This window comes from Chlorocebus sabaeus, chromosome 5 (genome assembly GCF_047675955.1).
Source record: "Chlorocebus sabaeus isolate Y175 chromosome 5, mChlSab1.0.hap1, whole genome shotgun sequence".
NCBI classification, from domain to species: domain Eukaryota; kingdom Metazoa; phylum Chordata; class Mammalia; order Primates; family Cercopithecidae; genus Chlorocebus; species Chlorocebus sabaeus.
In genome coordinates this window covers 18,139,912-18,154,370 of record NC_132908.1, presented here as the reverse complement: position 1 = coordinate 18,154,370, position 14,459 = coordinate 18,139,912, and the positions used below count along the sequence as shown (strand labels likewise).

General features: G+C 49.0%; 1 protein-coding gene across 2 annotated transcripts in view; it reads right to left on the bottom strand.

Moving 5' to 3' along the window:
* Window positions 1–922: 922 nt before the first annotated feature.
* The window catches only part of VPS35L (VPS35 endosomal protein sorting factor like), a 147,229-nt gene continuing 133,692 nt past the window's right edge, over window positions 923–14,459 (bottom strand). For both annotated transcript variants that reach the window (XM_007986967.3, XM_007986973.3), the window contains exons 29-31: window positions 11,977–12,095; window positions 2,397–2,543; window positions 923–1,670 (exon numbers count right to left, since the gene is read on the bottom strand). In XM_007986967.3, coding sequence (XP_007985158.2) covers window positions 1,572–1,670; window positions 2,397–2,543; window positions 11,977–12,095 — 365 coding nt within the window. In that variant the 3' untranslated portion in view covers window positions 923–1,571. The remainder of the gene's footprint in view (window positions 1,671–2,396; window positions 2,544–11,976; window positions 12,096–14,459) is intronic.

Here is a 14,459-nt window from a genome sequence, read left to right as displayed (position 1 = left end):
CACCATTGTACTCCAGCCCGGGCAACAAGAATGAAACTCCGTCTTAAAAAAAGAAAAAAAATAGAATTTTGTGAAATAAAGGCCACTTTGGAGTATGTGAGCCACCACACAATGCTTTCTGAGTTTCTGTATGATTTATTTAGTAGAGGGGAGGGAAAGAGGCATTCGTTAGTGTCTGCTGTCCTTTTTTACATTTTTTTGAGATGATGTTTTGCTCTCGTCGCCCAGGTTGGAGTACAGTGACGCAATCTCGGCTCACTGCAACCTCCGCCTCCTGGGTTCAAGCGATTCTCCTGCCTCAGCCTTCCAAGTAGCTGGGATTACAGGTGTGCGCAATCACGCCTGGCTAATTTTTGTATTGTTAGTAGAGATGGGTTTTTCACCATGTTGGCCAGTTTGGTCTCGAACTCCTGACCTCAGGTGATCCACCCACCTCGGCCTCCCAAAGTGCTGGGATTACAGGCGTGAGTCACCGTGCCCAGCCAATAAATTGATTTAAAAAAAAATTTTAGCCCCTTTTACTGTCTGAGGTTAACTAAGTGTTCAACTGTAGTCTTGTATTTCTCAGAGTAAAGATGAAATGTAATCTATGTCCGGTTCCAGTGTGGATCTTCTAGAACCACAATAGTTTGCAGCACTTTAAATCCACAATGTGAATGCATTTTCACAATGGCAGTGGGGCTGAGAGTATGAATCACCAATCGGTATGAATGCTTTTACTGATTCAAAATGAAATGTCGGTGCAAGCTCACCAGTCGTAATAGAAGAATCAGGTTCCACCAAACTGTGGGAAGAAAAGCAGACAGAATCACATGCTGTTGAGAATTGTGGCTGCAAAACAAACCAGGCTAATAAATTTAGACACATTCTCTCTCTTCTGGAGGAAGACAGTCAGAAGTAATTAAATGAACAGTCATGAACATAAATGCTCCTTCAGGACATTTATTCAGTTACTGTATACTGAAGCCACAGAGAATCTCAAATTTGACCTCGCTTTCTCCTTTGGTCCACCAACACAGATTCTAAGTCCAATCAAGAGCTGCTTTTGATAGGAAAAAGAGTTAATGGAGTGCTATTTCTGCCTTTTATAAATCCTCCATAGGGGTTCAGGTAACACTGAGTTCCAGACTTTGGGCGTGCTCTAACTTGAAGGTACAAAGTCTGGAAAGGAATGGATCTGGAACTTTAAAAGTGGACTGCTTTTCAAAGTCCTTTTTCTAAACTATGAAAGAAAAAAAAAACACCTTCCAGAAAAGAAAGATGTTACTTGCATTCTTGTTTCTCTTGTGCTAAAGGCCCATCGGATTGGGCTGAGTCGACTGAAGGCCACTTGCGCAAAGACAACGCAGAGACGCTGCTTCTCAATGAAGATTGCATTTTAATGCTCTGACAACTCCCATTTCTTCATTGTCAGAATAACCTGGATAGAGGCCAAAGCGTAAACCAATTTGCACATATGTAAAAAGAAAAGGAAAATGCGAAACCTAAATTGCAGTGAGAGTTCAGGGCAGCAGAGCAGATCCTTCTGGATTTGGCGCCAGAGTCCCTGAGCCTGCGGATGGGCCTGGGGGTTAGGTCCTTGTTTGCAGAGGGAGTCTGAGGGCCAGCTCCGTCAGATGAGTCATGTCTGGTTGTTTGCTTTGCTTCTTGATGTATTCTAGCGTTTTCACCTAGGAGAAAAAAGAAAGATCCATCTCCTTTCTGGTTCATTATCCTTGGAGCCCAAGGCTCTAATGAATCAGCCATTATGTGAGCTTAGATTTCTTAGCAGAGAATAGTGAGTTTTTTGAGGGATGAGGGGAGGGAAAAAATCAGTCTTTAACTTGCTGGATTGCAGCTTGCCCTAAACATCAGATTTGGGTGTGACCAGAAATGACTGATGGTTTATATGTATGGTTTTTATTCAGAGGGAATAGACTTTTAAAGCTGTGCTTTTGTTTTTTGTTCTGGAGGCAAGGTCTTGCTCTGTCACCCAGGCTGGAGTGCAGTGGTGTGATCATAGCTCACTGCAGCCTCCAACTCCTGGGCTCAAGCCATCCTCCCTCTTCAGCCTTCCGAGTAGCTGGGACTACACATGTACACCACCATGCCCAGCTAATTTTTTATTTTTTGTAGAGACCAGGTCTCTCTATGTTGCCCAGGCTGGTGTCAAACCCCTGGCCTCAAGCGATCCTCCTGTCTCAGCCTCCCAAAGTGCTGGGATTACAGGCATGAGCTGCCACACCTGGCCAGCTCTGCTTTTTACTGCTAGGAAGTGATCCAGCAGAAATGGACCAAGTGCCTTTCTGAAAGGGGAGTTTGGGTTGTCTGTCTGAGGTCCAGGCCACAAGGCTGTGTTGAGGGTGGTTGTGCACTGGCCAGTGGGCTTATACCACGGGGCCCTCCGAGCGCCTCACCATGGTCCTGGTGTCTGCACAGCCGTGCCTCTGTGCCAGGTGCCACAGGTTGACGGAGAGCTGGTTGAGCTTGTTGTTGCGTAGGTCCCCATGGGCCAAGATGCTGTTAAAAAAGGAAAGGCCCAACGAGCTCTGGCGCTTCAGGGCCTGAAACAGAAAACGGAGGTTACTGCCTTGCACTGGGGCTCAGGCCGTGCCCTGTAGAGATGCTGTGGACAGTGTTGACTCTGGGGTAGGTCATGCCTGAGTTCCAGTGCCAGCTCTGCCACGTATTTGCTGTAGGGCAAGCTGCTGAACCTCCCAGAGTGCCAGCTTCTTCATCTGTAAATGACAGTAAGGTCACCACTGCAGAGGGTGGGGATTCAGTAAGATGATGAAGCTCTGTGCCCACAGATGGTCATTACTCATGAAATGGAAGAAACTCACCATTCAGGGAGGTCAAGGAATGAAGGGTAACCCAGCAGTGACAAGCCTTGCTTTAACACAGGTACAGCTGAAAACTGAAAGGCTTCACCTTGCCTCTTTCAGATGTGTCCTCAAACTACCCAAAGCTGTAGTCAGTATTCCTGCCCCTGGGCTGCCGGTAATAAAGACCAAAAGACATCTCTTCCGGAACTGAGCTCCCCAATCCTTGGTGCCCATATCCAGCCTTTACATGCTGACATCAGATCTTTCCTTTCTTGCTCAGTAATCTGATGTGAGAGGTATCTTGCCAAAAAAAAGTCTAACCACAGCGTCGTGGTTGACCAAACCTGAACTCCAGCTTTGAATGATAAGACAAAAGGGAAAATAAATCTCCAAAATGCAACCCCAGGCCCAGGAGAGAGGATACAACTTCCCCAAGGTAAACGAAGGCCCCTCGAACAGCCACATCAACAGGTGGGTACCTGCTGTTCAGGAGCCCATGGGGCCAGAGCAGATCCCACATCTGCACAACATCAGTGCCGCCAAGAGCCTCATGCCTGCTCCCTGACAGTGACTGCGTGTAAGAGCCCTGAAGAGTGTGCCAGGGATTCTGCTCTGTGCTTCATACAACTCGCCTGATTTAACCTTCATGACAACTCCGTGGCAGGTCCATTCCTAACCACCCATGATAGACAGAATTCTAGAGGCATCTCCCAACATTCCTTCCCCTGTTATTCAAGCACGAATCCTGGTGCTGCTGTGGAGAGACTGCAGATGGAATTAAGGCAGGGAGTGTATCTTAGATGACCTGAGTGGTCCCACTCGAATCACTGGAGCCCTTAAAAGCAGAAGCATTTCTCCAACCAGAATCAGTGACAAGCAGTGGAAGAGAAAAACAGGAAAGAGGAGGAAGAAGGGAAGTCAGAGATTCAAGGCATAAGGAGAAGCTGGCCCACCAGTGCCGGCCACGAGCTGAGAAACACAGGCAGCTTCTAGAAGCTAAGAAGGATGCCTGGCCAACAGACACAGGACCTCAGCCCATGATCACATGGAACTGCAGTCTGCAAATACCCTGAAGGAACAAGGAAGTGGATTCCTTCCAGTGCCTCCTGATAAGAGCCCAGCCAGCAAGACCTTGACTCTGGCCTTGTGAAACCCAGAACAGAGACACCGGTGCCAGCCAGCACTGACTTCTCACCTACCAGTGAGATCACAAATGGGTACTGCTGTAAGATGCCAAGTTTGTGGCAATTGGTTATGACGGCAACAGGAAACGAATGCGCTCTCATTCTGCAGATGAGGCACCTGAGGCTCTGAAGGTTAGGAACTTGCCCAAGGACCACAGTTGGGTCCTCACAATGCAGAGGGGAGTCCGAGCTCCAGATGTCTGACTCCAGAGCCTGTGCTCGTACTTGCAGCCCTCTCCAGGCCACACACTCAGGGTCGCATCTTACCAGGCCACACACTCAGGGTCGCATCTTACCAGGCCACACACTCAGGGTCGCATCTTACCAGGAATCGGAGTCGGAAGGGTCTGAGAGACGCCCAATGCTGCGAGCCAACTTCGGCTATGCAGTTTTATGCAGGCAGTAAGAATGGCTCGATTGGGCTTACACCAAAACACATTTCTTCCTGCTTTTCTCAACTACTCTTGGTAGCTAAAACCAACTTATCAACCATCCATCCATCCAATGTTCCACAGGTATTTCACATGGCGCCTGCTAGATGCTATGCCAACTGATTTACCCCTTCTTACTGTCCTTTCCCAAGTGAGAATTTAAAGTCTTAGTGAAAAGAAAAAAAAAATTAGCTGAGCATGGTAGCACACATCTGTGGTCCCAGCTACTCAGGAGGCTGAGGCTAGAGGATCACTTGAGGGCAAGAGTTGGAGGCTGCAGTGAGCTATGATCCCACCACTGCACTCAAGCCTGGGCATCAGAGCAAGACCCTGTCTTAAAGAAAAAGTCAAGGAATAGCTTCCAACGCAGTTGGGCAAGGTGGCTGAGTGGCAATTAAGAATCTTCAGCACCCCCCACCCCCACCCGGCAAAATGGAGCCTGCCTTGGCAACAGCCTAGAGCAGCAACAGTCACAGAAGCAGCAGAGCCGACGGCGAAGAGCCCCGTCATCAGGGAGCAGGTTGTGCTGTGGGCGTCCAGGCCCACGGGCACCGAGAGAAAAGTGCTTTGGCATGGGGTATGCGGGCTGGCATCTACTGGGCACGGACTCGCAAACTGGCTAGCGACCGCCTGCTCTGGCGTCATTTGTTCTAACAGACAATGCAGTTATGCCCCAAGTGGGAACCTGAGCCCGTTCTGCTCTCCTTTTAACCTGGTCCTCGTCCAACACCTGGGAGAACGGGAGCCCCGCTTTCTGCTTGGATCTAGAAGAACAAGCTAAAATAAAACTCCTTCAAAGCCAACTAAGTCTCCTTGGAGAGAGGCCCTTTGACTACCTTTCACTGAAGTGGGAAAAATTGTTTTAAAAGTCAGACAAGCAGCACAATACCTAACTGGCTATTTCTCCATTCCATATCTTCTCAATTAGCAAAAAGCTCAATTCGCATGTGTTTTAAATGCCAAAGCCCATTAAAAGTGAAATCATTAGAGACGTGTCTGAGGGATGAGACACATGCCAGCTGATATTCAAACACCGAGAAAAATACACACACGTAGCTCGGGAACCAAATCAGGGCCTGATCCCCTCCCCTTGCCACGGAGGTTTTAAATAGAAAAGAGCTGCTTTTCCTATGAGAATTGTCATTTCCAGGAAGCTCTCTGGGTTTGGCATGGTTCCCAGCTCCACCACACCCAAACAAACAACTTCATGAAATACAGCTTGTGATTAAAATGAGGCTGGCACCTTCATGTGGCCTTAGAGGAGGATTTTGGAAGCAGGGTTGCTACCAGAGCTCAGAGAGATGATTCTCAGAACGGCACAGGCTTCAAGGTTTTCCAACAGCAGGAAGCCCCCCACCCCACTCGGTGGGGAGAAATCCCACCAGGCCCTTCCTGGTCTGTGATGGGCCTGGGTACCAAGCCTCATGCTCTTGGGGGTACCAGACTTCAGAGGACTCCAATATTGGCCATGTGACCATGTTTTTGTTGATTGATTTATTTTAGAGACGGGGTCTTGCTCTGCTGCCAGGGTTAGAGTGTAGTGGTGCAATCACAGCTCACTGCAACCTCGCACTCCTGGGCTCAAGCGATCCTCCCACCTCAGCCTCCTGAGTAGTCCCAGCTACTCAGGGTGCACTCCACCATACCTGGGTAACTTTTACATTTTTTTAGAGATGGGGTTTTACTATGTCCCCCAGGCTGGTCTCAAAGTCCTGGAATCAAGCAATCCTTCTTCCCCAGCCTCCCAAAGTGTTGGGATTACAGGCATAAGCCACTGTGCCTGATGTTTTTGTAATAAATATGCATACATGGACAGACATTTTCAGTGAACGTCGCTGGTATTTATGCCATGTGAAATGTTCTTCAGAAACATTCCGTCTTTGCTATTCTTTCCGAGTTTTGTTTCAGAATCACTGTCACCATCAACTCCTCTCTCCACCAGAGAAACAGACATAAATGTCAAATATAAATAGCTCCAAATTACATGGTTCTGGGCTTTATTTTTATTGCAAGCTTGGGACTTCTGGGCTGTGATCATTTATGCTGTCAGTGACCACCTCTGATTAAACCCAGCCTGTTGCCTCAGCATGAAGAAATGTAATTTTGAACCACATGTCAAGTTTTCTGTGGGTATGACTTGTCAAACACGTCACTGTTCTAAGAAGTCCCTGAACTAGAAGGTGGAGCCAGAGCCAATGGTTTCAAGAAATCAGGGGAAGGCTGGGCATGGTGGCTCACTCCTGGAATCCCCAGCACTTTGGGAGCCCAGGGCCATGGTGGTTCGATCACTTGAGCTCTGTATTTATTTTATTTTATTTTTTTTTGAGATGGAGTCTCGCTCTGTCACCCAGGCTGGAGTGCAGTGGTGCGATCTCAGCTCACTCAAACCTCCCCATCCTGGGTTCAAGCAATTCTCCTGCCTCAGCCTCCCGAGTATCTGAGATTACAGGCATGTGCCACCACACCCGGCTAATTTTTGTATTTTTAGTAGAAATGAGGTTTCACCATGTTGGCCACGCTGGTCTCAAACTTCTGACCTCAAGTGATCTGCCCGCCTCAGCCTCCCTAAAGTGCTGGGATTACAGGTGTGAGCCACCATGCCCAGCCAAGCTCAGTACTTTGAGAGTAGCCTGGGCAACACAGACCCCGGCTCTACAAGCAACAAACAAAAAATGAGCTGAGTGTGGTGGTGCACGCCTGTAGTCCCAGCTACTTGGGAGGCTGACATGGGAGGATCACTTGCGTCCGGGAGGTTGAAGCTGCAGTGAGCTGAGATAGTGCCACTGCACTCCAGCCTGGATGACAGAGTGAGACCCTGTCTCAGGAAAAAAAAAAAAGAAATCAGGGGAAAAAGCTAAGACAAACTTTCCATGGGGGGATCGAATTTGTACAAGCTGAAGGTGATGGGCTTCCATTATTCCTGTAGGCTGAAAGGACTCTCTCCTGAAAACCATCTACACAGGAAAGGGAAGAGGTATGAACCCTTGCTGAGTGTTTGTACATGTTTGTAAAAGGCCTTTTAAATGTGTATTTAGGGTTTTATTTTCTCATCCTGATTCATGAGCCTCATATATGCAACATTAAAAAATTATTGATATATAAGATTTGTGTTTATGAGGTACATGTGATGCTTTGTTGCACGCCTAGAATATACAATGATGATGCCAGGGTGTTTGGTGTGTCTGTCACCTAAGCTTTTATCATTTCTTTTTTTTTTTTTTTTTGAGATGGAGTCTCCCTCCCAGGCTGGAGTGCAGTGGTACGATCTCAGCTCACTGCAAGCTCCGCCTCCCAGGTTCAAGCAATTGTCTGCCTCAGCCTCCTAAGTAGCTGTGATTACAGGTGTCCGCCACCACACCCGGCTAATTTTTGTATTTTTAATAGAGACGGGGTTTCACCATCTTGACCAGGATGGTCTTGAACTGCTGACCTTATGATCCACCCACCTCGGCCTCCCAAAGTGCTGGGATTATAGGTGTGAGCCATAGCGCGCAGCTGCATTTATCATTTCTATGTGTATGGAACATTTCAAGTCTTCTCTTATAGCTATTTTGAAATGTATAATACATTGTTGTTAACTATAGTTACTCTGCTCTGCTGTTGAACATTAGAACTTAATTCCCTTTTATTCCCCCTTTTTTCTTTTCTTTTTTCTTTTTGGAGACAGGATCTTGCTCTGTTGCCTAGGCTGGAGTGCAGTGGCATGATCACAGCTCACTGCAGCCTCAAACTCCTGCCTCAGCCTCTCCAGTACCTGGGACTACAGGCACACACCACCATGCCCGGCTAATTTAAAATTTTTTTTTTGAGATGGAGTCTCACTCTGTCACCCAGGCTGGAGTGCAATGGCATGATCTGGGCTCATGGCAACCTCCGCCTCCTGGGTTTAAGTGATTCTCCTGCCTCAGCCTCCCAAGTAGCTGGGACTACAGGCGCACACCACCACGCCCAGCTAATTTTTTCTCTATTTTTTGTAGAGGTGGGATTTTGTCATGTTGGCCAGACTGGTCTCAAACTCCTGGCCTCAAGTGATCCGCCCACCTCAGCCTCCCAAAGTGCTGGGATTACAGGTGTGAGCCACCGTAACTGGCCTAATTTTTAAGTTTTTTTTTTTATAGAGATAGGATTTTACTATGTTACCTAAGCTGGTCTCAAATTCCTAGGCTCAACTAATCCTCCCACCTGGGCCTCCCAAGATGTTGGGATTACAGGTCTAAGGCATTGTGCCTGGCCTATTCCTTCTAACTATTCTATCTTTGTACCCATTAACCAACCTCTCTTCATTGCCCTCCCCCCGCACCCACACACACATCCACATACACTTTCCAGCCCCTGGTATCAATCATTCTAGGAGAGTTGCCTCATCTGATACTCACTGGTTTGATAAACCAGTTTTCCTGAAGAAGAAACTGGGGTTCCAGTGCCACTCTTCCCACAAACCACCAAGAGCCCTCCAGGCACTAACTTGCTCAGAGTTCTGGTACTACAGCTCGGGGTCCCCAAGGTCAGTAGGACACAAGTCACATACCCTCCCTCCCTAGAGAAGGTGCTATGAGGTGCTATGGGCCCCCGGGGCAGCAGCATTTCTGCAACTGTTGGGCATGTAGGTCTCTGCCCTTTTTTTTTTCTTGAGACGGAATCTTGCTCTGTCGCCCAGGCTGGAGTGCAGTGGCGCGATCTAGGCTCACTGCAAGCTCCGCCTCCCGGGTTCACGCCATTCTCCTGCCTCAGCCTCCCGAGTAGCTGGGACTACGGGCGCCCACCACCACGCCTGGCTAATTTTTTGTATTTTTAGTAGAGACGGGGTTTCACCGTGTTAGCCAGGATGGTCTCGATTTCCTGACCTCGTGAGCCGCCAGCCTCAGCCTCCCAAAGTGCTGGGATTACAGGCGTGAGCCATCGCGTCCCACTGGTCTCTGCCCTTTCAACCACTAACCCTAAGGCCAGCCCTTCGGGCAGTGCCCCTGAACTTGGAGACCAGAAAAAATCCTACTCACTCAAACACATGCTTGAACACCCTGGACAGAATGGGTATATATTGGCCGGGCATGGTGGCTCACACCTATAATCCCAGCACTTTGGGAGGCCAAGGCAGGCGGATCACTTGAGCTCAGGAATTCGAGACCAGCCTGGCCAATGTGGTAAAACCCCGTCTCTACTAAAAACACAAAAATTAGCCAGGCGTGGTGGGATGCGCCTGTAATCCCAGCTACTTAGGAGACTGAGGCAGGAGAATCACTTGAACCTGGGAGGCGGAGGTTGCAGTGACCTGAGATCGCACCACTGCACTCTAGCCTGGGCGACACAGCGAGACTCTGTCTCAAAACAAAAGAAAACAAAACAAAAAAAGAATGGGGATATACTGCATGTGAGTATCTACAGCTAGCTATATAATGTTGTGGTATTTTTGGTGGGGTGCAGAAGGAACATGAGGATGGGTGGTGTTTTATACAGTCTTGGAAATGACAAAGAACTGCTTCAATCCAGTTTGATCTTATTTTGTCCTGAAAGGGTCTGGATGCTTTGAAAGGATGTGAAGTGAGAGGTAAGGGAGCAAAACCCAGGAAGAACAAGCGGGAGTCCAGGAAGACCCAGTGGGTTGGGAATGAAGGAGCTGGAGGAGGGAAGTGGTCAAGCACCTTGGAAGGAGGGGAGCATGGGAAGAGCACTGAGAACCCGGGGTCCAAAAATCCTCTTAGGTTTGGGGAAGGGAACTGAGGAGGAGGAGAGTGAGAGAACAGAGGCCCTCTCCTGCCAGGAAGATATCAGGAATGAGTTATCAGGCAACATCTTTTGCTAGGTGGGAATAAAATAATCGAGATGCTCAGAGCTTTGAGCAAACAGCTCATAGCAGATAAAGGGCAAGATCCAGGAGAAGTGCTTGGAGGCAGAAAGTGAGGGAAGGACGCAGACAGAGGCCAGGCACTGGCTGTGACTCCCAAGATGCAGCCAACTTCCCCCTATGCCTCCATCTTGACTACACTACAGCAATCCGTCCTAACCACAGTGACAGAGACACACCTATGTCTACACAAGTAACTGACTTGGCCACGTCTGAGACAGGGTCTCTGGGACTCATGTGTCACTCACACATTTGGGCCAAAGCTGCAAAAAGGGAAGCCATGGTCAGCATAACTTGGGAAGAGAACCAGGTAGTTAATTGGGTTGTACTAGATGGAAATTACATTGAAATCAGTCAATCAACTATCTATATGGAGAATATGAAAAACAAACTGTTGTGAAAATATGAAAGACACAACATCTGATAAAAAGAATTTAGCTTGTGGATAAGAGCAGGGCTTCCAGAAAATTGCCTTGACCATACTCCACAGCTACCGCCGTAGGATTCGGTTTCCTCATCTGTACAGCATAAAGGGACTGCTGTGAGAATTAAGTGAAATAATGCATGCGCAAAATTCTTTATACTACACTTAATGTATAACAAAGGCTGGAAAAACAGAGCCTACTATTAATGACCACAGACCGCTTCTTAAAAGTGAAGTGGGACGGGCACCGTGGCTCATGCCTATAATCCCAGCACTTTGGGAGTTTGAGACCAGCCTGGCCAACATGGTAAAACCCCATCTCGACAGAAATTACAAAAATTAGCCAAGTGTGGTGGCGGGTACCTGGATCCCAGCTACTCGGGAGGCTGAGGCAGGAGAATCGCTTGAACCCGGGAGGCGGAGGTTGCAGTGAGCTGAGATCGCACCATTGCACTCCAGCCTGGGCAACAAGAGCAAAACTCTGTCTCAAAAAAACAAAAAGAAAAAGAAAAGTGAAGTGGAAAGTCCTTGGTTGAGGAGGGCGATGTGGCAGTGCAAAGTTCAGGTTTGGGAATCCTGGTTGGAATCTCTGCTGTTTTATCACAGCCAGAGGAAATACCAAGGGCTCTGAATAACCCTGAGCCTCAGTTTCCCTTCCCATTCAGTGGAAATAAACACAGCACCTACATCTCACAGGGCTGTTGTGAGCACTGAAAGAGCCCAGGTATAGCAATCCCACGTTATCACTGATTCACCATAAACTGATGGAGCTTCTGCTGGAGGCCAGGCTCTGCATGAGACGTGGGGTGGTGCAGAGAGTTACCAGGGGCCAGAGTCCCTGTCTTGTCATTCAGACACAGTCAGGTCTTCAAGACTCACCAGGTCCCTCCTGAGGGAGGCTGGAGGGAGCTCCCCCCAGGAGCTGGGGGACAGGCAGACAAACACACAACAGTTCAGACGGTGACTGAACAGGGGCCACAGGGACAGTTGGGCAGAGGCATGCAAGTGGTGGTGGCTCCTTGAAACAGGGTCCGAGAAGGCCTCTCTGAGGAGGTTCTTTGAGCTGAGATTTGAATGATGAGAAGGAACAGTCAGGGAAGGCCTGGGGGAGGCGCGGTCCAGGCAGAGAAAACAGCAGGGGCGAAGGCCCCAAAGCCCTGGAGAAGTGGTTTGCACATAAACATTACTCACATGACACATTCTCCTTTCTAGAATGAACCAACATCAAACCACCCTGGAAACTTGTGCTTTCAGAGCAAGAGGCGGGTGGAGGACAGCAGAGGGCACCCACCTCGTCCTTGGCCAGGGTTTTCAGATGCTCTAGGATCTGAGCCATCACTGTCTCACACAGCTTGTTGTTTTCTGCCAGGAACTTGGAGTCTCCCCCGTAGAGGCTGTCGTTGGAGTCCACTGTTGAACAAACAAGAACAGTGAGACAGACCCAAGCCCCACGGCCGTGCTGGCCAGGGAGAGGCAGCCGCGTGTCATGTCACACCGTGTCAGCAGATGGCAGGAAGTCGTGGCAGGGCAAATGGAAGTGGTGGAAATTTCCCACTGGGCTTGGGGCCTTGGGAATCACAAACGAAACACCCGGCCTGCAGGACAGTCTAAGCCAGTGGTGTGGAAGTCACCGCTCCAGCCTGTGTGTGCGTGGGGGGAAGCTGGGGGGAGGGGGACGTTAATAATGACAATGATCATCACAGCAGCTGCCAGGCACTGGGCTACGGCTTTAACTGCCTCATTGCAGAGCCCCCCACAACCAGTATGTGAAGAGATGGCTTTTTTTTTTTTTTTTGAGATGGAGTCTCTCTCTCTTACCCCGGCTGGAGTGCAGTGGCACGATCTTGGCTCGCTGCAATCTCCGCCTCAAGGCTCAAGCAGTCCTCCTGCCTCAGCCTCTTGAGTAGCTGGAATTATAGGCACCTGCCAGCATGCCTGGCTATTTTTTTAATTAATTTATTTATTTTTAGTAGAGACGGTTTCACCATGCTGGTCAAGCTGGTCTCGAACTCCTGACCTCAAGTGATCCGCCTGCCTCGGCCTTCCAAAGTACTGGGATTACAGGTGTGAGCGACCAGCCCAGCCAAGAGATGATATTAATATCTCCCTTTTAGGGAGAAGAGGCTCAGAGATGGTCCTAGCTAGCTAGGATCCTAAACCATGAAGTCTGATTCCAGAGCCCACACTCAGCTACCGCATCCAGCTGCCTGCCCTGTCACCCTCTCCTCAAAACTGGCTTTGGAAGGACTGCAGAGATTTTCCATTTCAACTACTCTAGAAGTGTAAATCCCTTTGATAATGTCTCTTGCTAAAAGCTCCTCCACTGTTTGCTTGGTCTCGTCCTGTGACAAGCACTGCCTAGAGTAAGACAGGCCTAGCCAAGGATAGCCGGAGTTTGAGCTCCTCCTCCCTTCCTCCTCCCCCACTCCTTCCTCCCCGCTCCTTCCTCTCAACTGACCTTCACACAGAGCATAATCTGGGCGACGAAACAGACACCACACTCTGTGCTGCTTTACACTTTGTTTTTTTCAACTCAATGATAACTCTTGGGGTTGGGATCAGTGGCTCACACCTGTAATCCCAGCACTCTGGGAGGCTGAGGCAGGAGGATCACTTGAGTCCAGAAATTTCAGACCAGCCTGAGGAACACAGCAAAACCCCATCTCTACAGAAGTTGCAGTGAGTCAAGATCGAGACACTGTACTCCAGCTTGGGTGACACAGCGAGACTGTCTTGGGGGAAAAAAAAAAAAAAGGCTGAGCTGATGCCTGCGATCTCAGCACTTTGGGAGGCTGAGGCGGATGGATCACCAGGTCAAGAGATCGAGACCATCCTGGCCAACATGGTGAAACCCCATCTCTCCTAAAAATACAAAAATTAGCTGGGCGTGCTGGCACGTGTCTGTAGTCCCAGCTACTGGCACGCTACTGCACTCCAGCCTGGCGACAGAGTGGGACTCCATCTCAAAAAAAAAAAAAAGAGACACCGGGTAAGGGGGCCCTATGCATACAGCTCTGTTGCTTTGTTGTCATGGCTGCATAGTATCCCACTGTATGATGGAACAGAATGTACTGAGTTGGTCCCTACTGCGAACACTTCAGTGGTTTCCTTCCTTCCTTTTTTTGGCTAGGGCCAGCCTGCTGCAAACCCTGGAGTTCACAACGAAACCACCAGCTCTGCCTACAGAGCCAATTCTTTTCTTCCACGCCCACACGAGCTCACACACCTTTTCCACCGGATCCTCTTATAGCTGCTTTCATTCCAGTTACCAGAGAGGGACTTGTATGTGGCCAAGCATAACTGGGTGTGAACAAGCAGCACTCTGTCTGGGGAGCCCAGTTCAGCATCTGAACCCCCAGGCTAAAGGGAGAGCTCTGGAGCCAACACAGCACTCAGTGGTCAGGAAGGAGGACGGGGCAGCAGCGGTGCTCACTGCTTCTCGCCTGGCACGGGCCTGCAATCTGGGTCACCGTCCCGAGTGTGTGGATATCTCATAAACCAAGAGCCATGCCTGTGCCTTGGGGTGTGGCTGTGTACATGCGGCCACATGTGCACAGAGCCAATCCAGTTTTGTGGTTTAGGGATGTCTTTAATAAACCACATCCAGTTTAGCTTATCTGCTGGAATGTGATTTGTTGTGCTCTTCTCGCCCCATTGAGAGAACATTCATCACTGTCTTGAAACAAGTGGGAAGGATACTGCCTCAGACACACACAATCAAAAGAGACAATATTTATGAGAAACACAGTAGGGCCTGTGTACAAGTGAGGGACA